The sequence below is a fragment of the Myiozetetes cayanensis genome, unplaced genomic scaffold, assembly GCF_022539395.1.
Source record: "Myiozetetes cayanensis isolate MyiCay16 unplaced genomic scaffold, myiCay2020 scf1, whole genome shotgun sequence".
NCBI lineage: Eukaryota > Metazoa > Chordata > Aves > Passeriformes > Tyrannidae > Myiozetetes > Myiozetetes cayanensis.
The window spans coordinates 45,722,117-45,747,571 of record NW_026086604.1 but is presented as its reverse complement, the minus strand read 5'-3'; the positions used below and the strand labels follow the sequence as shown (position 1 = coordinate 45,747,571).

The following is a 25,455-nucleotide window of genomic DNA, read 5'->3' as shown; positions in this document are numbered from 1 at the left end:
GTCTAGTTAGCTAGTTTAGAATGGGTTTCCAACATTCAGGTAGGTGAATTTAACAGGGATTATTCCTACCTTAAATCTGTGCTCAGAAGGTCAGACTGGATTATTTATTCCTCTCATATGCAGGCAAAAAAAGATGTTTCTTCAAGCCAGATTCCATTTTTAGTAATGCTGTGTCTGTTAGCAGCAAGACAGCATGTGAAGGCATCCCTGAAAGATTGGATATATAAGACTTCACTTACTCTAGGAAGTAAAAGCATTTTCCTCCATCCTTCTATGGTTTGGAGGGTGCTATCTCAAAGAAATTTGGATTACTGAAAAGGAACCTACAGACTTCTTCACTTCTCAATGCCTCAAAGCCATACATAGCTTGCAAAGTAAAGCTGACATCTGTTTTTATGCTCATTATTCTTTTTTCCACCCAGTCCTATGTTTATTTTCCAGGTCCCTATTTCACTCCACACCAACTGGAACTATAGGGGTCTGTTCCATTGGTCTTTTCTCCCTTTCCCTGTCCTCTAGTCTTCTTTGCAGATACTCTTTTTTAAGAAGCTGCAGGGCTGTGCTCATTTTGTACCCTTAATGCACAGGGAAACTTCAGGCATGCCAGCAGCAATAACCCTGTATCCAGAGAGGAACTGATGATAATCCTGTCCAGACTGGATGGCTTACACATCAGAGGCCTTTACTTCACGGAGACTCAGCGGCTGACGCTGGGTGAGGTTGGGCTGGAAGAAGCCACCAGCTGCAGGAAGCGGCAGCGTTGCCTACAGTGTAGAGACGTGCTCCTGCCCTCCGGAGTATGCCGGTGACTCATGTCAGGTAGGAAATGTTTGCCTCTGTACAGTGCCATTATCTTCTGTCTGGCCTACAGCTATACATACTGGGTTGGTTAGAGGAACAGGCTGGTTATTAAAGCAATTAAACGTGCTTCTTGTAAGCCTGGGCACTTTCAGCGGCTCAAGTGCTTTCACTGTCTGAGAAGCACCGTAGGGTTATTCAACTCGTGATTGCTTTCGTGGAGCTGGGGATGCCGTTTTACATGTGTAAGGCACTATAATGATGGATTCCTCTGTGATGCCCTCTGAGAGGCTGAATAATCTCAGTCAATACATACCTTTATGGAGAGAAGATCAGAATTGACTAGATCAAAGTCTGTGAGATCATACGCAGTGGAGAAAATTCCTGGTGTTCCTTATTTTAGCAGGGTCCAAGGGAAGTAGCATGAACCTAGATAATTCTACTATATTTCTAGGAAAATATTTGAGATCTGGAATCAACATATTTGGAAAAAAAAAATTTGGTGATATTTTTGTGAAAGATAATGTAAGCATTGCAAAGTAATACTGTTACCTGAAGACTGGTGAAATCCTAACCACAGCTGTATATCCTGTCCCTGATGCTGTTCCTGTACCTATAATTCTTTTGGTTGTCTTTTTGCTTAGCTTAGAGATTGACTTTTGCCATATGTAAATACCCAGTGCAGCAGAATAAAGTACTGGAGAGATAAGCAGTGTGCAAAGTGCACAAAATATGAGAAATTACTCTCAGAAAATTGTTTAGAGTTACTGTAAAGCAACAATTGCTGTACTAACCTTGCAAAAGTTTTTTTGAAGTGAGAATGAACGAATAATATCTAGACTGGAGTGGCTTCAGAGAGACAGAACAAAAATATGTATGTGTGGCTTACATTTCATTTGTGCATCCACCGCTCAGGGCAGCTATTCATCATCTCTCAAATACCATTTTGGAAATTTTTTTTATTTTTTCCATACATTTGGTGTTCTGTACCACCCACAAATTGATGAGCATTGACTGGACTTACTAGTGCCATTGCATTGCTTTCAACATACTGCCTTGATAAACCAAGCTTTTGGGGTTTTTTTAATGTAACCTGGTGGAAATACAAAGCCAAAGGAAGTAACCAAGACACTCACCTGGGTGGTTGGTAAGCCCGGTGTGTTTATGCAGCATTACTCAGGCAGTGACTTAGTGCTCTAATCACCCAGCTCTGTCTGGCTGCCATAGGTGGGGAGGAGGTGATGCCTGCCCCACCCCGGCTTAGGTATATATTGAGCTACAGGAACTGCGGGGTTACTTGTTAACCTCAGGAACAGTAATGTGTGCTGTACGACTTGACTCACGTATAAAGTTTAAAGGTGGGGCCCATCACAGCACAGAGCCTCATTAATCTGAGTCAGAAGCTGGAGAAGAAGGGGGCGTATAAGAGAAGGAACGGGTGAGCAACCAAAGGGATAGCAGCGTATGTCCGCGGTGGGGCCAAAGAAAAACGATGGCTCAAGCACAGAGGCCAAGAAATGTAGGATGGCTGGTTGTCACGTTAGTGTCCCTGGGGCATTGTTTAACACAAGATATGCAACAAAGGCTCTCCTATCCCCACCTTCTGGAGAGGAGTCAGCAGCAACAAGTTCAAACGGATTTTTACCCAAGACAGGTAATTTGCTCATTTTCACGTACTTCCTTCTTTCACTTTGTTTTTAAATTAACTAATTTGGTAACAACTGATGCATTACCTAATATAAATGTAGTGAGAAGGCTAATCTTATCTCTCAAAGTACTTTGCCAACAAAAGTGTGTGCAAGAGTTTCTTTTAAATTGCTGTTTACTTGAAAACAGTGATCCTAAACACGTAAGCACTTGAAGGTGCTGAGCGAGAGCTTTATCTTCACGTGGAATCAGTTTATCATTTGTGTGGAAATCACAAATGCTGCTTCAAAAATGTACTCCAAATGTGTCTTGTTAATTTAAAGACAGCATAAATAGAAAAACAAAAGGCTGCACAGATATTTTTCCAAATGCATTTGAATGTGTTTTTAAAAGGTGCGATTCATGTTGCTCTCCAAAAAAAGACTGTAAGTAAATAAAATTTATATGCATTAGAGCCTATATTTTACTTAGTCGTGCTGTTTAATGTATTTCAGGCCCCGTTTCTTCAGAAGCTGTGTATATTGACTCCCTGTTGTTCAGGGAACATGTTCACCCTTTTAAAAATGTATCTGAAAAACTTCAGATGTCTATTCTAAATTTAGTCCTTGCTCACACTGAAGTCAGTATATGAAGTTTTTGATGGTATTAGTATTCTGTATACTTCTTTTTGTTTTTTAATTTATCCTAGAGAAGGCAAAGGTGCCACTAGCAACTGTTGTTTGAACAGCAGTAAGTCACTATTTCTTTTGGGATCTGCTTTGTGAGAGGCGTTTTTCCTCTGCTAGTTCTATCGGTAAATTCTTTTCAGGTTAATCCTGCCTCTGCATAAATACTTACAACTTGAACCACTGCAACAGGATTTGTGACACCATCCCATAGACCCTTTGCTCTTCAGATTAGTCCCATCAGCCTTGGTGGTGCAATTATTGTTAGAAAAGATTTATGGCTTTAAAGTTCAGCTGTCACTTGTTTTCTGCATGTTGTTGGGGCCAGCTCCTAACTGCGAGGTAGAGGTGAGGTGTAGGTACAGCACAGAAGTGCATTGCCGGAGGCAGGAACCTGGGAGGTGCTGGCTTCGTGGGGAGCACAGCCTCCTCCCCACTTCAGTACAGCCTCTGATCTTCCTTGCACCACACTAGCTTAGTTCCTAGTGAAAAGGAGCTTGGGGATGGAAGGGATAGACTTATGTCCAGTCATTTTTGGTGTGGTTGTTGTGCCAGGAGTATGTGGGCGGAGAAGGTGGGTGGGAATTTTTGAATTGGTCTGTGTGCAGGAGGGCTTCATGCTCACAGGAGGCATTCCTTATGCTTTCCCTGTCCTTGACAAGCAAGAACGTGGTTTTAACATATGAGTTACTACCTTCCTGGTGTAGGCTAACAAACCTGATGTCTCTTGCTTCATTTATAATGTCGCTCTGGTTCAGCTCTCTGCTTAAATCCAACTGTGATCTGACAGGCTGTGCTCCTGCTCCTGTGCTCTCAATAGCTAAACATTCTTCTCATGCTTCCCTGGTCTCCAGGGCAAGCCTGTACTTAGAAATTAGATCACTGTATATTTTGTTACATCACCTAGCTGTGTCTAGGCATGGCTTTGTGTAGCTCTTGGTAGACTTACCATGGAAGTCACGATGAATTTATGTAAAAGATATCTAGAATTATTTCCAAGGAATACACCATAGTGAAATTCATATTGAGATTTCATATAACCACTAGTTAGTATGTGAGATTTCCGTATGTTCTTCCTAAGATTCACAATACAGTGTTCTCATAGTCAAATATTTTTCTGTGGTTTAAAAATCACATTCAACACCTTTGTACATATCCACAGGAAACGTGTTTTGCTCAGAGGTTAGTGAAAATTATTAAATCATCACTACCAAGATGTGTAAAGAACTGGGTTCAGCTGAAACTTCTTCATCTCCATTCACTGCTGTTTGCTGCATTAGAATAAAGGAGCTTGCAAAGAAATGTATTCCTTCACTACTTCTTGGAAATGACAAACATTTCCGAAATACGCTTTCCATAACGTGTTCTCTCCACCAACACTCACTGATTTTTTTTCTCTCTGCTTAATGTCTAGGAATGTGGCCTTGGGTTTTATCGTGAGAATAAAGGATTATTTGCTGGACGCTGTGTGCCCTGCAACTGCAATGGAAATTCAAATAGATGTGAAGATGGTACTGGAAAATGTATTGTAAGTAACTACTAAAATTCAAGAAATTAATGGGAAGAAAAGGAGAAAAACCCATTTATCTTACTGCAGTATGGATTATGCAGTATTATTAAATTCCAAACAACTAAAAATAATCCTTGTATGCCTCATTCTCGAAATTTTGTACTGTTAATGAGCCTAAGATACATACACTTAAATGTAAATTTGACCTAACTGTGGGCGATTGGAGTAATTTGTGTCCTTGTTTTCAGGTTATTTTTTCCCCTATAATTTTTGTTAGGTCCTGGTACAAAAAGTCACCAAACTGCTACTTAAGGAAGCTTTTGTAGTTATTTTTAATAAACACGGGTCTTATCCTGGCATATGCAGTCCTTAGTGTTATACAAGTATACTATGATTTGCCAATGCTGACAAACAGGACATTCATACACAGCACAGTCTTTGCAGAATCTCTTGTTTAGTCAGCTTCAGTGTATCTCCACAAACTGTAATCTACAGCTAGATGGGTTAAAAAATATTTCACTAAGTAAGATGGGATAATAAAAGCTAGATTAAATAGAAATTTTTAGCTGTTACAGAAAGTGTAGTGGGGCAGATTTTGCTCCCTGGCACACTGTATTAAACCCAAAGCAGCCTCATGGGAGTGGATCAGCCCTCATAGCAATGGAATTTTGACATTTGGCTGACTGTGTTTCTCCAGTTTATATCCGTGATGCTTCTTCGAATACTTTGTTCTGAAAAATTCCCACTTTAAAACTTTTCGCTAATTTTTCATTTACTGTGTAAACAAGAACCGTGCCAACGTCTTTCATGGTCTGTCTTTTCTGTTACTTCTTCCTTGTTTGCACTGCATCCATCCTGCCTCCGGCGCATTCCTGCGCGTTATGTCATTTCCCCCGACTTCGTCTGAACCAACCATGTTGCTTTGATGGAAACCATAAACCAATTCAGCACATTCTGGGGGATGACTTACAGGCTGCTGCTTTGCAGGGGCAGGGCAGGCTGTGACAGGAAAGTGCTGCAGCAGAGCAAGAAAGATGAGGAAGTTTCACTTCAGATTAGAATTAGAAAGGCAAATTTTACTTTCACCTCATGAAGTATGTGACTTAGATTTCTCTTTATCCCCTCTTTCTTGCAGCTGGATTAACTTTCAGATAGAGCTAAATCAACCCTTGGCCCTAGGACAAGATTCAGGGCAAGCAAAGTCATCCAGGATAATGCAGTGAAAAATGAAAGCCCTGAGGGCCTGTATTTTCATTCTGAGCCTCCGCCTAACCATGAGCAAGTTCGTGTCTCTGTAGAAGAGCCACGGGACAAAGATCTGATGTGGGGCAGAGAAGAAAAGGAGGCTTCTTCCCATTGAGAAGCCACCAAGTTCCACATCCTAAGCTTGTTCACTTGGCTGCCTGCTCCTCACCTGGAGCCCCAGGCCCCTGTACGTACATATGCCAGTGTCCTTCCAGCGTCAGCCTCCAGAGAAGGCTTTGTGAGGGAGGATAAGACTGGGCTGGCTCCTTCCCCTGTGGCAGCAGTGCCCTCCCTAGCTCAGGCAATCACTATCGCACTGCTGCATACCAGTGGAAGGAGAGGAGTGTGCTGCTGCAATGCTGAAAGCAGGGGAGAGTGGAGGGCAGGAGGAGGTGGAGAAGACTGAAAGGCTGGTTCTTATGTGTAGGGAAAAGCCAGTTCTCTGCCATTAATCAGGCTTTGTGATCCTTGTGGTCCCTGCCCTTCTCCTGGAAGGCATGTTCCCTCAGCAGCACTATGGTGCTGAGACTTGCTCATCCTGTGACATGCTGCTTCATGTCATGTAACATTTTGGACTTGATGATCTCAGAGGTCCTTTCCTGGCTGATTCTATGATTATAGTGTTTCATGTAACCTCGGCGTTTCTGTTGTGGCCCTGACACACTCTACTCTGACTTCCTTAACCATATGGCTGCATACGCAGTCAGTTGGGAGTTTTCCTTTCAGGGTTTGCAATACTTGGTGGTTTGGAGATGTTGTGGCTCCAGGGCTGTCTCTGGTCCTGTGAAACTTGAAGGAGGACCCATGAGGAAGCTGCTGCTCTGGCTTCATTCCACTGTGCCTTGGGACCTCCAGCCCTTATATGCCATGTAGCTAGAGGAGCAGCATGGCGCATTTAGAGTGTCTTATATGTGAAATAGCTTAAATTTTCTTTGCAATTATGGAATTACTTCAGTTTCTATAGACACAGTGAGCAAAACAAAAAGCCAGGAGATAAACTTCAGGGGATGGGAGGAGGTTGCTCCAAGTTGAAACCAACATATATATTTTTAAATATATATCTTTTACATCTCTTTTACTCTTCTTGCAGTTTAATTTATTCTTCAGGATGATAAAAATTGACAGTAATTATTCAGAAACAATCTGAATTTTCCATTAGGGTTTTGCAGGAAAATATGCACCAACTTTTATAGAGGCCACACTTTAAAATGGTTCCTTTTGAAAACATGGTGTCTTTGTGTTACTTGTTTAATTTCATGTTAAATGTCTCATATGTGAACTGGAGCTTTTCCTGTTCATTCCCAGAACTTCTCATAATTGAGCCACAAATTTAGTTCTTTAACCAAAATGAAAACAAATTAGGGGTTACTACATGCAGAGTTTGAGGGAAGGGCTATTGATGTGGTTAAGGGAATCTGGGTATGAAGAAATGTGGAGGAGAATGGAGTGTAAGAGGAGATGGGAGAGACAGAACTATTTCTTATTTGTAGGGAAAAATGCCCCTCTACTGCTAGTCATGGTAGTAGGGTCTTAAAACACAGCCCTGAGCTATCAAGGTCCCTGAAATGGAAGTGTAATTTGCTCAGTAACCTCTTTCAGCCAATTTCCCACTTTCTTTTTTTCCGTCTTTCACTTTATTTAGTACACCCTTAGCTCTGTGGGACATTGGATCAGTCTGTTGCAGACTGAAGACAAACAGCTGTAGAACTTGGGAGTGTGAATGCCTCTTGAGTGTTGGTCACTTGGAATTTTTATGGCTGCTTATGTATTTTTATGCTGCTTATGTATTTGAACAACTTCTATTTTAAATTAGCATCACTTTAGGTAACCCAAAAGCAACTTGCTTCTTCTGTCCCCATAAAATATAAATATGTGACAATTAGACAGCACCAGAATTAAGAACATTTCTAAAACAAAATATAATTTCCAACAATTTTATCATGGAAAAAGTGACTCAGTTGCATCCATTTCAATTGTATTCCTAGTCTTTGCTTTTCATTATTTCATTATTTTATTATTTCGTTATTTATTCCAGTTACAGTGGAGAAACTACGTGAAACTCAATTCTGACCTGAATCTATTACGAGAAACAATTTTTGTATTAATTTAATGGGATTTTTTTAAAGAATGTACTTGGGCTCAATTCATTGCATGCTTTTAAATTATATCTGCCTTCTAATTAGTGTTGAGATGTGAAATTTAAACATAGGGTTTTTTAATTGGAATATCAAGGCATAGAGAGTGTATTAATGGAATGTTCCTTAACTAACCATGCATCTGATTGAATTTTTTAAAAAATATGTTCAGTTTGGCTTATTTATCAGTTCCTTTTCCACAATAGGGAGGAACTTGTGCTTTCTACTCTTAGAGAAATGACTGAAACTGCTCTGTCCTGGTTGTGAAGGCAATATGGCAATAAATGCTTGATTATGTGGAGGGGAAAGAAAATATCCTCTGAATAGATTAGCTGTATTTTTTTTAATAATAGTAAAGCCATACTGAGTGGTAAAGCACTGCTAACTGTCTTGCTTGATTCCTTTTCAAGAACTGTCAGTATAATTCTGCTGGGGAGAAATGTGAGCGATGTAAAGATGGATATTTTGGAGATGCCACTCAGGGTTCCTGCCAGGTGTGTCCTTGCCCCTATACAAACAGGTACAGTAAAAGTTTGTAAGAAGTCAAAGGGGGTGGGGGGGGGAATAACAGAAACAAAACTAAAAAAACTCTAAGCCCAAACTCTGCTGCCATAGGCAGATATTAATCTTCTTCTGTGTTCTCATATTGCCCATCATACCCATTTGAGACACATTACACCAGCAGTAAGTTGGTGGTCAGTCTAACAGCTTTGCCTTTTTTAATAAGTTGAGCATTCTAATTCTCACTCAGACCCTGAACTTTAACTTTATTGAGTACACCCTCAGCTCAGTGGGACATGGATGGGCTTCAGAGGCACGCTGCTCATAGCCCTGGGGAGCCCCAGGCAGCTGGAGTGGGCTTACACACAAAACTCCTTCATTATGGCAAATGTAAGATGGAAGTAATTTCCCTTACTGGGCATACCCAGGATCTTTCTTGTTTACTGAAATGCAAGATGTTTAACACTGTTACTCTGGCTAGGAGGTAAGTATCAACTGGGAAATGAGCCTTTTATATGAATTCAGAAAAATGGGCAAGGTGCAAAAATAATATAAAAACATTCAAGCTCTTAAGCATGTGTCTATAACTCTGAAAGACTGTGGTTGCTCTTCGTGTAGAAGCTCTGTTGGAAGTGTAAACAGGCTAAGCTGAAAAAATGAAACTTCCTTGGATCTAATGAGGTTGCCAGGCTCTTAAAATTGAGGCAATAAATTGCGTTTTAAGTGCATGATATGTTTAGGCACATTGTCATCATTGGTCAGTTTTGAAATATGTTAAATAAAACCAATTTTTTTTTTTAATTAAGCGATAAATTGCTAAAGGCACCATATAATATTTGCCAGGTGCATTAGCAAGTTAGATTTACAGTATCAGACAATAGACAGGTTTTTCACTTATCAGAGAACTCTCTGATAGATCTAGTTTTGACAGCCTCTTCTGCAGGTTCTTGCCTGAAGCTGACTGAACGTGTTTTTAGAGTGCTGAAATACATAGGGAGACCATAAACCTGTGCAGTTTCATAGCTGCACATTAGGGTAGTGAATACCATTCCTGATGTAGGAAATGCACTCCACCTGGCATTACTGGTGTTGACAATCTTCCATCTAGTCAAATTATATGCAACTCTTAGTGCAGACATTTGTCTTGGATACACAGACTTGCTTTATTCAACTGTTCATAAATTAAAAAATAGCAAATATGGCCTGCCCCACTTCATCTCCTGCCTTCTTCTTCCTGAACATTGGACAAAATAATGGTTTCTGTCCAAGTGAAATTTGAACCCCGACAATTCTGCTAGAAAGAGCAGAGAAAAATGTTCATTGTGTTAACTAGATACTCCCTGGAGATTTCAAACATGGTGCATAACTTTACTCAGCCTTGGCTAAAAATACACTAAACAATATTAGCTACGTAAAAATATCCACTGATGTTGTCATCCACTAGAAAGGAAGAAAACAAAAGCAAAGCTGTGCAAACAGGAGGAAATGTTGTCGAGCACAGGCTATTGATTCTTGCCTGGTAAGATAAAATAGCTACCCAGACTTGTTTTATTTTATGACATCACTACTAAGGTTTATTTTAGGCATTCCTTTGGTAGTGAACTATTAATACTCTGTCCACAGGGTCAGGAAAGGATTATTTTTTAGTCTAAGGGAATAATTTACACAAAAAATATGAAACTTCAAGGAATTAGTCACAGTAAATTATCTAGAGGCAATTAAATTAGCTGAGAAGTACTTTGGTGGTATAAATACTTTTTAATCTGAAAGTCATTAAACTGAACCTCAAGAGTGTAAAACCTATTTGATGATGTGCTCACAATAATATTTTCTTCTTCTCAAAGATTTGCAACTGGCTGTGTGGCAAATGGTGAAGAAATTCAGTGTCTCTGCAAAGAAGGTTATACTGGAGTTCGTTGTGAACGGTAAGTGACTTGTTTCTCAAAGTTAAGGTTTTTGAGAGGCACCATAAAAGGAAGTTTGTCTGTATTGGGTAATACATATGGACATAAGGTAATGTTGGGTAATATATGTCTGTATTGGGTAATATATATGGACATAGTATGCACATGCTTAAGGGGTAGCTATTTACATGAAGAGTGGTGCTCTAGTGTAATTCCAGTCATAAATCCAATGCTCCCAGAAGAAATGTAAGCAATTCTCCACAGACCAGTGACTACACATTTTTTACCAAAAAGAGAAGTGTCAACCTCTTTGCTTAAATGCCCTATGCCTTGCCTTATCCTGCGCTCTGATAATAACAACTCCCACTTCTTTCATCCCTTTTCAGGTTAAAATCATCTTCCTGTTTCCTCCAATGTACATGATGGGGTTTCAGTGGTCTTAATTATCCAACAGCAACCATGTAACATTTAGCACCATACTCTTGATCTCAAATCATTCTGATGATTTGCTCCACGGTTGGAGCATACACACACCAGGCTGAAGCCATCTCTTTTGCTGGAACATTGCAGCAGTTTGGCAAAGCCAGGGAGGAACAACCTGGCAGTTTGAGGCAGGCAAATGAAACAATTACACTGAGTTTTAAATCCAGGGAGAACTTAAGTATAATGGTTGTTGGTTCGGAGACTCGAGGCCAGTAAGTCACGATGTCTCATCTGAAGACAGGAGCTCAGCAGGACACTGTCTTGTGCTTCAAGGCTGTTACCTTAGACATCTTATGTCTAATCGGCAGGTTATAGAGACTTTCTCTTCTAGATACAGCTATATGTCAGCTACTCATCATGGCCCTTTGATCCCACATTACCAACCTTATAGGTCTTTAAACAGAGTGACTTCTAGGAGTATTAGCTATCCAGTCTGGACAATATATTTTGCCTATGAAATATTTAGAGATCACGCATACAGACTGCTTTGCTGACAGGTGGCAATAAGAGGTATCACCCAGCCAGAAGGGTGATGATTTCATTCGGTGCCGTTGCTGGGCTTGCATTGTGATCTTCCTTATTACATGTTCTCTGGTTGGATCACAGACCAGAATGGTATGGTTTTCTGGGTTAAGCCTTGTCAAATTCCTTGTTTATGTATATATCTGTATGCATTGTATTTTTTCAGGTTAAGTAAATTATTCCTATAAGAGCATTGTGGGAGTTCTTTTATTTTTAGAAAAAAAAATCTGCAGCACTCACAAAGATATTTTTAGCATAGTACAGAGGATACTGTAAACCAAAAATATATCCTCTCTGTTTAAGTCAAGACGTGAAATTAAAAGTTCTTGAAAGTTTCTTCAGGAGAATAACTGGGGTTTTGCTCAAGGGTAAGTATATTTCACAAAAGTAGCTTCAAATATTTCATCAAAATTACTTGTATCTCTTTATCTAGCTGTGCTCCAGGATATTTTGGAAATCCACAAAAATATGGAGGTTACTGTCAGAAATGTAACTGCAATAATAATGGACAGCTGGCTAGCTGTGACCACCTGACTGGAGGTACGTGAAGGCCTGTGAACATGGGAGAGAGCATTGTTTTCTTTTTAGGAAGCAAAGAAGGAAGCTACTTGGATAAGCTGAACTGAAGGAAAGATCTAGACTTAAAAGAAATGTAGATAATATTTTACAAAATGTACGATTTCCTACAACATAGCACCATGGTAATGGATGGGCTGTCCTGAGTAATCAAGTTTACCCTTGTAAGCCATTTTATCCTCTGTTTCACTTTGTAAATACTACCAATTTTTTTGTTTCATGGCTACATTTTTAAATGCATCATAGTTCCTCTGCTGACACGGTTAAATTATATCATGCCAGTCTGTGTTAATGGTCTTATGAAACTGAGCATTCTCAATCTGCCTCGTTAAAATGTATTTGGCACAGATTAGCGACGTCTTTAGAGTCTGCATCAGACACTGCCTTCTTAGGTATTCAAGCTAACTGCATTTACAGTGGAAGCTAGAACCTTACCTCAGGAGGCTCTTCTATAAATCCAGCTACACACTGCTCTGCTAGCTAAGACATCCGTGATTTTCCCATAATCAGTCACACATGTACTTCACTACTAGTAAGCTCTTATATGGGCATATTTTTGCTTTATCTATTATAATTCTGAAGTAGAGGGCCTGATCCTACATTCCTCAGACTGTCTTCACCTCAATTCACCTCAGTCCCTTGGGATACTCCTTTCTATTCAGGAACACATAAGCCACTGCTCCTGAAATCACCTTGATTCTCCTGTATTTTCATTCTTCAAGAAAATTTCACTTTTCTTTCCCTGTAGACAGATTCTCCTCCTCATATGGTAGTGAAGTTTCCAACTATTAACTCCAAATATTTCTCTTTCAAATATGCTCTCCATTTCTCTGCATTGCTGCTCATACTGCAGTCTAGTAACTGCAAGGATCACATTACCTTTCTTTGGCCACAGAAATTAGAAAATCTGCAGGTGATGTGAACTGCTGTTGGCAGTTCATGCAATTTTTCAATAGGTTGTTCTCATTTCACATTTCATCATTGAGGTAATACATCTCTATTATATTTAGACCTTGTATGGAACAGATCCAACCAGTGTTTGATGTTTTATCATTCCTTTCTTTTTGAAGCAAGAGTTTGCTGGCACGAACTAATCCGTAGGGCAAAATTCAAAGTGCCAGTTTGTTTTCCTCCAACTATACATTCTGATCATCCCTCTTTTTCTCTGCATTAGGAATAAAACCCTCTGTGATCATCGGCACAGCATGTTCTAGCAGGTTTCTTTTGCGTGATGTTCGGTGCTTGGCCAGCACTTCACAATATCTTGGCTGATGCTGTTTGTGCACAAGCTGTAATAATAGTTTTATTTAATTGCTACTTTACAGTGACAGTTGAAATGTGTCTGGTGTTAGCTGAATTACACAACACCAGAATTGCATGGGTATTTGAATTTCAAAATAATTTCCTTCATTCTCTTACAAATATATTCTTCGTGACTTGTCTGCTTTTGGCAGCAACAATCACTACCAATCCCATTTAATTTCCTGATGACTTAAATGTGCAAGTACCAAAGGAAATGGCACATCTAGGCAGTTTGTTCCAGGCTGTTTCATGCTGCTGTTAAAGTTCAGGTCCAATTTTATCACTGTACCCTCTCACAGTTGCAAGCTGTTGTTGACAGCAGCAGCCTATACCGAGTGCATCCTTTTCCTGTGGATTAAAAGACATAGAATGGTTAGAGCTGGAAAAGACCTCCAAGGGAATCAAGTTTGAGCTTTGAACAACATGTACTGCTCTTTTCATTTTCAAGAGGAGATGATATTTTGGCAGTAAGACCAAGCCTGTAAAGGGGATTTGGGCATCAAGACAGGGAAGATTCCTGTCACCTGTGTGATATGATTTTTAGGAGCCAGTTCCTCTTCTTCCTCCCAGAAGTTAGGGTCCCAGGATGTTACAATTCCACATTCACTTGAGGAGCGTTAAGCTTCTTGTAACAGGATTTGTAAAACAAGTGAACAAAACGAAAGAGCGCTGTGGAGAGGCAGTCACTTGTGCTGGCTTGTGGGAAAGTCTGAGGGCAGTGTTTGTTACATACCACCTCTATCTGTGGTCCAAGCTCCATGCCTTGGTTTACATAAAATGCCTCCTTCCGTACATGCACTGTGGATTTCTCTCAAGCTTAATTGGTACCTTAATCTTGCAAGCTGTGACAGGTATGAAGGGTATCCATTAATATTTCTTAGTTCCTTGTGAGTAAGACATTATTTGGGGAATCAGAATCTGTGGTTTGAGCATGGATACTAACGTAGGTAAAGGGGTTTGAACCTATCTCCAGGGGTAAAATGCTTTAACAATATAGTCATATAATAAAAAAATATCCTTAGTTAGAGGGGACCCACAAGGATCACTGATCTCCAACTCCTGGACCTGCAGAGGACAGTCCCAAGAATCATGCTATGTACCTGAGAGCAAATACATACTGATGTCCAAAAGCTTCTTGAACTCTGTCTTGGCTTCAATCCCCCTGGTGTTATTCTAGGCAAATTCTAGGAATACATTCAGCACACTTGATATGAGAGGGCCTTCTACTGCTATCCAAGAAGCATATATTAGGGGATTACAGTAAGTTTTCTTTAAGGGATGGAAAAGGCATTGCTCACAGCAAGGCGTAAGTCAGAGCTGAATGTTTTGGCATGCTCAAACCTTCTGGGCATTTCATATCATTGACAGTGAGTGTAGATTTATGGAAGGGCAGCACTCTGTGTTAATGGCTGCCAACCATGAAAAGTGAGGGCAAAAATGAAATAGTATTTCCATAAGAAAACTTTGGTTACTAATGACAGTCTTGTGATTTCAGAATGTTTCAATAATGAACCGAAAGATGTGGATCCCAATGAAGATTGTGACTGTAAGTAATAAAATAGAACTTCAATTGGATTACTTTCAGCTGGTTTTAGATACATAGCGATGACCCTTTTAAAGGGCGATAAGAGTTTAAAAAGGACTGGAGGTGTCCCGTAATAAACATTTTAAAAGCAAACATTCAGCCAAACGCTTGAAAAAATTATTAAAGAGGCAGTCAGCTAGTCAGATGTAAATGGGATCTCCTTCTTATTTCTGGTTTTGGTCACTGTCCTTAATACTGCGAGCTTTGTTGTTGCCTTTGTTCTTCAGGCAGCACCAGATGACAACCTTCAGAGCATTTCCATTGCCTCTCACTTACTAATGTGCTCAGTGAAATGTTCTCTGTGTCAAATATCAGCGATATGTATTGATTTCCCTTGCTCGTGCTCCCTCCAGCTTGCGATAGCTGTGTGATGACGCTGCTGAAGGACTTGAGCACAATCGGTGATGAGCTTCAGCTCATTAAGTCTCAGCTGCAAAATGTCGATGCGAGTACCCACACGCTGGAGCAGATGAGACGTCTGGAAACACGCATCAAGGACTTAAAGGTAGGCACAGAGAAACAGGAAAGTGGATTTCAGATTAAGCGGATAAGAAATGAACCCAGGGGCTTAGGTTTTGTTGGTTTGCAAGGGGATGGCAGCACTGGGCTTCACTTGTTAGAACATATCTATGGTTTCTATGTCATGCTCTGAAATAGAATTAGTATCCCTGCTTTTTCTTAGGCCTACTCCTCTTGAAAGTTATATTTCTGAGGTTTCCCTCTAGCTCTGTGTTTTTCAAGCACTTAATGTCTCTGCATTACCAAAAAACCCAACATTCCTGTTGCCATTACAGAAATTAATTCTAAAAAATGGTGTTTTTTTGGTTGGAATAGCAGCTGCTATACTCACAGATAATAAAAAACAGGTTTTGGGAAGCAATTGTTCAGTTTTTATGTCAGTAATGATGATTTTATATACCTTGGGTAAAAGTCTAACCAAGTGAATGTTTTGCTTTTTGACTCCTGTTTATGGGTGATTTATTGGATTATTTTTTCCTTTCTTTTCAGGTCTTACTGAACAACTACCGTTCTGTTGTTAACAATCAAGGTTCAAAGGTAGATGAGTTAGAAACAGAATTCACTAAACTAAATAGTGATGTAAATGCTCTTCAGGAAAAGGTGATTTAATAAATAATTTAAAAATACACATCTCCTGACTATATATTGACATGCTGTATCCAGATATTTTTAATCTAATATATTTTTTTTCCTTGCTAGGCTGAAATGAACTACAAAGAAGCTGAGAGATTATTTAATAATTTTGGCCAAACTCATCAGAAAGGAAAGGATTTGGTTTCACGAATACAAATAGTTGTCAACAATATACAAGGTAAAAAATTGTTTCTAACTCCATAACATGATTTTGTTTTATGGAATCTTTTCAGTTTATTTACAATGTTCTTAATTAAGCAGGACAGGTTTTCTTAGAAAACAACTTCCTAAGTCAGACTTTAGTCATAGCTGTGGAATTCACTCCTTCTATTAGAAATCTAATATATAATGTTAGTTTAGGAGCCTACCTTCCATATAGAATGAATAGGGACAGAGAAGCTTCACCACAGGGACATTTAGAACAACAAATTGACTATCTTGACTTAAGTCTAACTTTATTCTGGGTTGCCATCACAGGCTCTTTAAAGTTAGAAGCTTAAAATTATTGCTGTGGAATTGATCATTTGGGACAAATTTCAACCTCAATGCCATTTTACTAGCTCTGGTTGTGTGACATGGGATACTTTTCATCTTAATAGAATTAATACAAAATGGATCAGCTTCATTAAGGAATTCCGGAATAGGCCTGTCTATTTCAGAAAAGAGATCGGCACCTGTCATTTATGTCTTTTGAATAGGCTTGAGCTCATCCTCTCTTTGACTTTGACAATGCTTTTTTTCAGTGCTCCTGGAACAAATAGCTGGTACCAATGCAGAAGGTAACAGCTTGCCCTTGGGAGATGCCTCTGAAGAACTGGCAGAAGCTCAACGCATGATGAATGAGATGCGAAACCGCAACTTTGGCCAACTTCAAGCCGAGGCAGAGGAGGAGCGAGCAGAAGCTCAGCGGTGTAAGTGCTCTCAGCTTCTTACTCTCTAGGAAGATCAGTCTTAAAACTTTATTGATTGTTTGGGATGGAGTGCAGGGAGGGGCCTTTTTGGAGTGAATCCCTGGGATCTGTAGCAGTTGTTAGTCAACAGGAAAGTGGTTGTTTTGGAGGGGATTTAAAGGCATTTTTAGTTTGTTTTGGAAGAAACTGAGTTGAGTTGAGGGAAGAAACCCAGTAGATCCTTCTTTTGTAATTAGATCAATCTCAGTAAAATAAAGATGTAGACATTATAATACATCGGTGCAACACTTCTGTGTATTATAATATGTAGGCTGTGGTATGTACAGCTATTTTAGAGAAATTACAGGTTTAATTTAACAATAGATTTTCAGAAGCTGCTTGATTAGTTTGAGGGCCAGATCATACAAGGATTAGGAAATTCAGAAGCTCTAGTTGCACTAGTTGTTCTCTGTTTTTGTGTTATCTCTGCACATGTTTGACTGGGACATTCAGAAACTTCATTCCAGACATGAAAGACAGCAAGAACAGCAATGTCACAGGCTTATCTCCTAAACAGGGGCATAGCTGAGGGAAGTAAAAGATTAGGATTGATAATTTCCCCCAACTTTGAACTTTGATACCTACCTCTGAGAAACTCTACTGTATCTATTTTGCAGGCAGTGAAATACCACTATTAAGAGATTAGTTTGATCGCTTTTGTGTTCTTAACACTCGTTCGAGATTACATGTGCCCATGACTCTCCATTGATTAGGGAGGACAGATGTCTACATTGCAGTTGAAACTACTGATGAAATTATGTTAGTTCCATATAAAAAAGGAAAATTCTTTAGTATTTGCAGATCAGCCTCATCCTTAGATAATTTAGAAAGTGTTTATCTGTGCTCTGTGTCTGCAGCAACAAACTATTGAGCAGATTTGATCCAGGGAAATGCTGAATGCTGTCTCTGCTATAGTAACACTGAGATGAGCACTGCAAAGGATGCTCAGTACACACAAGCACAACTTTCTGATCCTAAATGCCAAGCCCTTTTGAATGAAGTTTGTTCTGCTTCTCTTCTTCTCTGAACAAAACTTTTCTTTTTGATCCTGATACTGCAGTACTGACACGTATTAAGAATGAACTACAAAAGTACCACCAAGAAAATCATGGGCTTATTAAAGCTGTGAGGGATTCACTGAATGAATATGAATCCAAAATCGCTGACCTTCGTGAAGCTCTGAATGATGCAACAGGGCAAATCAAGCAGGCTGAAAACCTAAACAGAGATAATGGAGTTCTGTTGGAAGACATTAAGGTAACGTTTGGCTTCTGGAGAAGAAATTAAAACTTTGGAGATAAGAAGCTTTTGATTGCTGCTTTTGACCTTGCAAAGCCAAGCAGAACTAATTCTTTAGACTTTCTCCAGGGTCTCTTTCCATCATTTGATATGCGTATGGATAGGTATAAATATAGTCTAGTCCCACTTGTGGCCTCTTTGTGTGACCAGGACAGTGTGACCAAGACATAACTCTCATAAGAGCAGGGAAGAGTCTCTCCCTAGCACTTCAGCTGCCTCTAGTGTTTTTGTTTCCTATTATATATCAAATTCCTGATGCTGATGTACTTTTCATAGTAAGTGCTTTGAAGTATTTGGCTTTAGCACCCGTGAAAGATGGGAGCAAAAACGTGTGCAATACTGTTAAATTATTTGGGATTAGTGTTCTACAGAACTGCGTCTGAGGTCTCATCAGAAATTTGACAAGAAACACCTGTCCTTCCTGAGCAATGTTTGATTTTTAGGGCTGGTAAAATAGTGCAAGAAATAAGTGTGTGCTGCAGCACCCATTCTTTTAATTGTGATTTTGCTGAAATATATCACTGGTTTAGCACACTCGTGTCCATACAGTTTTCTAATACTGCTTGAACAAAAGAATTCCTTCATTCAACTGCCCATTTCAATATTTAATTGAACCTTTACGTTCATAGACTGGACATTATGTGTGTTCCATAAGCGTGCACAGTTGTTAAAAGTGGATTCATATGTACAGGTCTTACATCTCCTGATACACTTCTGTGGTAGAGAGATTTGGCACGTTAAAATTACAGAAGCCCAGCTGAAGGGAGCTAGAGCATCCTCACCTGCAGCACCACTTGTCTGACTGTGTTTGTGGTGTGCCATTATCCTGGAGCTACACTGTGGGTTGTCACAGGGCTGCCCGAGACCGAGGGGCTTCAATCCCCTCGGAGCTTTCAAGAAGATAAGGTGGGGAGAGTTCACACCCCCTTTCTGGTAAGATCCCCAGATAAAGATATAGTATAGTCATTTGATTTCTGCTTTGCAAAGAATACAAAGGATCAGGGTAGTCACCAGGGAGCTGTTTTTAAAGTTTCCAGGTTTAAAGTTTGCAGGTTTGAGAGATCAGACACTTAGATGGTCTGTCTCAAGAGTTCATCTCAGTTGACCCATACTCCTTTTACTTTGACTGCTAGTAACTAAACTACTGCAATCTGCTGTCCAGCTTTATGCTGTACTAGTACAGACTCCTGAGTTTTCTCTTCTAATAGGATAGCATTATTTCCTAAACATTATCGAGGCATTTGATTAACACAGCGACAGTACCTTCAGTAAATCCTACTGCCAGCTGGATTAAGTAGATATGGTTTTTCCTGCCCCTTATTTTTAACCTAATCACACGTTGTTCAACTTTTCTTTTTTCCTCAGAAACGGATTGAGGAGGCAAAGGTACAACAGAATGGTGTCTTGACTGTTCTGAGCTCTGCTCGGTCTTCCCTGACGCAAGCTAACAGCGTACTTGGATTGTTGCAAAAGAGCAAAGAGGTATAGTTAATCTTCTTAAGACAAGGTTAAAACCCCAATTTCCTGCTGTCACTGTAATGGGTAGCATAGCTGGAGATGGGGCTCGCAACAAAGGATCTCACTGTCCATCCTGGATGCAAAAGGAGTCTGCCTGTACAGGTTTCTGTAAGGGAAGCTCGTTGAGGGTTGCCATCTGCCTGAGGAAGATACTGAACTCCAGATGTCAGAATCTGGGAGAACGTCTGTGAGAAACACCATAAGCAATTGTGCTATTCTTGTATTTCTTTCTGGGCAATTGTGTTTAGCCACAGTCAGAGATGGAATTCTGGACTAGAAGGGCCTTTGCTCTGACTCAGGTTTTATGTAATGGGTCTGGATGCATAATGTAATGACTAGCAGTTGTTTCCAGTAACCTGCAGAGTAAGCTGGAATATAATGTTTTTCCCCTTGGTCTCCTCAGATGCAAAGTATACGTAACACTAAAGTAGACGAGTACAAAATCAAGCATGTACGAATACAAATAAAATTTTATCTTTATAAATCCATAGGAATATGAAAGCCTGGCTGCTCAGCTGGATGGAGCAAGGAAGGATATGAATGAAAAACTGACAAATCTCTCATCAGCAAGCAAAGAACCATTGGTAGTGAGGGCTGAGGAACATGCCAAATCTTTGCAAGACTTGGCAAAACAACTGGAAGAGTATGTTGCCATTCCTATAAATGAGTAATTTTTGTACGGAACATCCATGGTTGTAGGGGTCTGTCTGTAACTTCACTTGCTTTAATAACCATTTGCAAAGTTAGAGAGAAATTAAGTTGGTCTTCTTCTGCTTCTTCATAATGTACAGAAGTTTTCTTCTTTCTCCACAAACCAGGTCTTACTGTATTTTTACTGATTTTTTCCCCTCAGAAGTGTGAACTCCCATAATACTCTTTTATACTACTGCACTAACAGTTCATTAACATCTTACTAACAAGAGAAAGCCCTCATGTACAGAGTAGGAAGATGTTTAGCATATCTTTTTTGTAGAGTTATTTCCAGTACTCGTACTCAGGGATGCTTTTATGATGTCAGTGAATTGAGGCAAATAATTGGAAGAAATGCTATCTTGGCATTCATCAGACACACCTGCTTAGCATTACTGAGGAAAAGACTTCCTATAGTTTTCTCATCCTTCAAGGAATCTTCTAGAAAGGCAAAAATATTATAAACTTGATAGGAATCAAGTGTTTCTCTTTCCATTTTTTGTACTTTGTGTTGGAATTATGAGAATTTTTGGAGGCCTTCTGTGATACATCAGAAGAAAATGGAAAAAAAAATGAAATCCTGATTTATTTTTTCCTTTGCAAATTATTTGCCTTTGTCATTACACCAATTAGCCTCAAAAAGTTAAATTCCAAAATACCTAATTCAGCTGGAAAATTCTTAGTCACAACTCCCTACATTTTCATTAATTTTTTTTGTTAGTTTTCACTGTTATTTTTTTCAATTAAGAAGACACTGTTCTCACAGATACAAGGTAGCTAATACTGGACAATTGTGTAGTTCATGGGGAGTGGGTAGAAGAGATTTTTGTCTATGGTTTCTGAATCCAGAGCTGCTGCCCTGGTTCTTGGGGAAAACACAAAAGGTCTTGTAGTTGCTCCATCTTTGTGCTTCATTACGATGCTGGAGCAGCCAGAGATGATCTGGAATCTACAGTTCTATGAATTCCTCTTAACTGAAATGTATTTGGAGGGCTGTGATTGAGGTGTCATATTGACCATGTGCTTTGGTAAATTCTCTCAATCATTTAAAGGCTGCTTTGGAAGCCCACAGTTGTGCTTTTCTACATGCCTGAATTTATTCACTCTTCTGAAGAATCTTTGCATGTTGGTCTGCCTCCAAGTTTGATATTTTTGCAGAATGAAGTTACAGATCTAACTGGAAAACATTTTCTGTATTTGCGTTACTTAGAAAAGCCCGAGTCCTGATCTGTTCAGAATACTTCTCAAAGTCCACAGTCTTTGCAGAAGGCTGCATTTTTTACCCTTTTTCCCACAGAATAAAGAACAGTGCCAGGAAGGATGAGTTGGTAGGCTGTGCTGTGGAAGCTTCTACTGCCTATGACAATATTATTAATGCCATCAAGGCAGCAGAGGAAGCAGCCAACAAAGCTGGGAAAGCAGCTGACTCAGCTTTATTGGTAAGTACCTGTAAGTGGCCAAATGATGGTAAACTTGTTACAACCAGATTTTCATTTTCTTTAACTATCAGAGAGGCACCAAAATCAAAGACCTGTGTATCTCGGTATGCTTTATTTGTCTGTGACCATTACATGAGTTGCTATTCTGCACGTTCAGGAATTAGCCTTGGCTCACCACTAAACAGGCCGGTTACTGCCTTTCTGATGAGACTGTTCATATGAATGTTGACTGTTGCTTTCAGTGCAAAATAAAGAGATCTTGTAAGGCAAGCGTGGAAATCGCTGAAGGTGATTTCAGGTATTCTATTTCTCTTTGCACTACTAATGCCCACAAGCTCTTCAGCAGAGGCATAACATCTAACAGCTGTATGCTTGTAATTTCTTCCTAATGCCCAAAAATCTACCTCAAGTTTGTTAAAGACCAAGGTTGTATTATCCTTAAAAGAATCTTGGTAACTGTTGCTAAAGGTGGTGTTCTTCACATGAAATCTCTGCCCTTATATAGTTCAGGGTGTTTTAATTGGATTGGGCTACCTCTTTTACTCTTTAACTTTTAATATAGTTATCAAGCAATCTTACAGTACCATGCTTCTGTTATCAGACTGTGAAGAGAGAAGACCTATCAGGAAAAGCTGCAAGGTTAAAAACTGAGAGCAATACACTCTTGAATCAAGCACAGGAGACGAAAAGGACATTGCAAGGTACTAAGAAAGAAAGTGTTGGTAATATTGTTGGCACAGCATGAGAAACTTTCATAGAATTTTCAGAATTCAGCAAAGCTTTGCAGCGCTTGTTTAACTAAAAAAGCCCAAGTTCTACTACAATGGGACATCTTGTGATGGTTATTTCGAATGGTAAAAGGTGGGAAAGTAGATGTCTTGCTTCTGCTATGCTATATACCTTTGCAGTAGTTTTGTCCTGCAGATCCTCTGTCTTGTTCTTTCTTTGCAGTGCACTTAATGTTCAGTGGCAACACAAGCTATGTAAGACTGCAGGCTGGTGCTGCAGCACCACTTGTCCAACAGAAAGGTGGTAGTTTTGTTTAAAATTCACATGGGGCATTGCTGTTTTGCAGCTATTGGTCCAAACCTTGAAGACATAAAGCAAAGACTTGATGTTGCTGATGGAAAGAAGAATACCCTGCAGATTGATCTTGTCACTGTTCAAAATAACCTCAACGGGATAAGCAGAGGTCAGTTACTTATCAACCACCTTTGCTCTGCCTCTCTCATCTATTCCTACAAGAACCTGCACATGCACTTCTGTGTGTTTCAGATGACATCGACAGCATCATCACCAGTGCAAAGAACATGGTAAAAAGTGCCGAGGATGTCACAAATACTGTAATGGATGAACTGCTCCCAATTCAAGCAGATGTGGAAAAAATTAAGAGTACCTATGGAAGCGCACAGAGTGCTGGCTTTAGTAAAGCACTGATGGAGGCAAACAACTCAGGTATTGCAGGCGCTGTGTGGGATTTGCCAAATCACTGTTAGGTGAACATGGTCAGTTTTGCAGTGGAAGGTTTAGACATTTAAAATTTGGGCACATAGACTAATCTAGTATTCTGAGTTTCCTTAATTGCCAGTAGAGAGGGATAGGCAGAGCAGAAAGCGACTCAGGCCATCCTGTGGTATGTGTTAGAAGTTGGAGGCTGGTTGACTAGCAGGGTAGCCCAGGGTTCAGTACTGCGTCCGATCCTGCTTAACATTTTCATTCATGATCTGGGTGACAGGGCAGAGTGTACCCTCAGCAAGTTTGCTCATGACACAAAACTGGAAGGAGTGGCTGATACACCAGAGGGTCATGCTGCCATCTAGACAAACCTCAACAGGCTGTGGAAATAGACTGACAGGAACCTCATGAAATTCAGCAAGGAGAAGTTCTGCACCTGAGGAGAAAGAAACCTCTGCAACAGTGTATGTTGAACAGGTGGCTAAGCTGGAAAGAAGCTTTGTAGAAGAGGACCTCGTGGGCACCAAGCTGAAGATGACTCAGCAATGTGCTCTTGGGTTAAAAGGTTTAAACACAGGAGGTTTCCTCTGAGCATTATGAAACACTTGTTTTTCTGTGAGGGTGACTGAGCACTGGCACAGGTTGCCCAGAGAGGTTGTGTAGTCTCCATCCTTGGGAATATTCAAAAGACACAATTCTGGGCAATTGGCTCTAGGTGGCCCTGCTTGAGCACAGGGGTTGGACAAGATGACCTCCAGAGATCCCTTCCAACCTCAGCCACCCTGTAATTATGTGATTTTCTACTATACTGGCTAGAGAAAGGACTTAGACAGTTAGCTTAGGCTTAGATGTCTGTTAGCTGAAATTAAGTGAAATGGATTACATAGAGCCTGTACTGAATACAAAAAAAGGGACAATCTCAATCCCAAACAAGTTCATTTTATGTCTTTTCAGCAGGTTTATCTGATAAAGTCGAGTGAGAGAAAACATTTTAAATAAGATAAATACAAGCACTAGTCCTGGATATTATTGCAGGGTTATAAATAATCCCTGCAGTTACAAGACTGGCTTATAAGTAATACTTAGAAAAATGATAGGTCTGTATTTCATTTTATTTGCCTTCTGCAATATAGAGTTGCAGTCTGCAGATCCTTTCAGGGTGAGTTTTTTTGTTTGTGTTTTTTTGCAATCACAGGAGATGAAAAATGGTTTCCTGTTATAATGGAAATTCTCATAGTATTTTCTGCTGAAATAAATGTGCCCAGATACTGTAAGGCTCATGACTAAATTGTGCTGTCTAGCAGCCTTGACACAAGAATATAAGACATGCCCTGTTCAGTCAGGCCAGCAGTGTGCTTGGCCCAGTATTCACTCTGTGACAGTGGCAGCAGGAGATGCTACGCTGGAAATGCACGTAAGCCTGACTCCTGTCTGCTGTCCTTTATCCTCATCCTCCCATAGCATCCACAGTCACTGGATAATAATGTTAGAGACCACATTGCTGTTCTACTTAATATTCTTTTCTGGACTTTTATCTAAGGCATTTTTGAAGGTGCTGATTCTGACTGCTTCTGCAAATACCTTTGGCCACAAATTTCAGGAGTACAATAACCTCTGTATAAACTGCTAGTTTTAGTGAGAGCTTCCTAATATTGTAGGACTAGTGAAATCAGTTCTGTCATCATTCTTTCCCCTGTGTTTCTGGTAACTGTGTAGTGATAACACATTTTTGCATCTTGTTTTCCTCTTCCTTTTTGGCATCAATTATTTTTTTCTTTTACTGCAGTGAAAAATTTGACAAACCAACTTCCAGACCTTTTCAGCAAGATCAGGAGTATCAACCAACAGCTGATGCCAATAAGCAACATCTCTGAGAACATAAATCGCATAAGAGAGCTGATTCAGCAGGCAAGAGATGCTGCAAATAAGGTCTGTCATAAGCATTGCAATCATGCTTGACCTCAGTGTTTTGGACACACAACAGTACTTTTGCTCCTCTTTCTCGTTCTAAATAATTTTGTTTAAATGCGTGTGAAAGACCAGACATAAATTTAATTTAACAGCACCACCCAGCATTTA

At 39.8% G+C, this 25,455-nt stretch overlaps 1 protein-coding gene across 1 annotated transcript in view; it reads left to right on the top strand.

The window, feature by feature from the left end:
• Nucleotides 1-25,455, top strand: part of LAMA3 (laminin subunit alpha 3) — a 110,767-nt gene that overhangs the window by 69,907 nt on the left and 15,405 nt on the right. Inside the window, 19 exon segments of the mRNA XM_050317399.1 lie at nucleotides 588-743; nucleotides 745-819; nucleotides 4,525-4,638; nucleotides 8,411-8,520; nucleotides 10,346-10,426; nucleotides 11,844-11,950; nucleotides 14,784-14,834; nucleotides 15,227-15,378; nucleotides 15,882-15,992; nucleotides 16,092-16,203; nucleotides 16,769-16,936; nucleotides 18,036-18,232; nucleotides 19,640-19,756; nucleotides 20,284-20,435; nucleotides 21,780-21,921; nucleotides 22,523-22,622; nucleotides 22,997-23,113; nucleotides 23,197-23,376; nucleotides 25,163-25,305. Of these exon segments, the coding sequence (XP_050173356.1) occupies nucleotides 588-743; nucleotides 745-819; nucleotides 4,525-4,638; nucleotides 8,411-8,520; nucleotides 10,346-10,426; nucleotides 11,844-11,950; nucleotides 14,784-14,834; nucleotides 15,227-15,378; nucleotides 15,882-15,992; nucleotides 16,092-16,203; nucleotides 16,769-16,936; nucleotides 18,036-18,232; nucleotides 19,640-19,756; nucleotides 20,284-20,435; nucleotides 21,780-21,921; nucleotides 22,523-22,622; nucleotides 22,997-23,113; nucleotides 23,197-23,376; nucleotides 25,163-25,305 (2,385 nt within the window).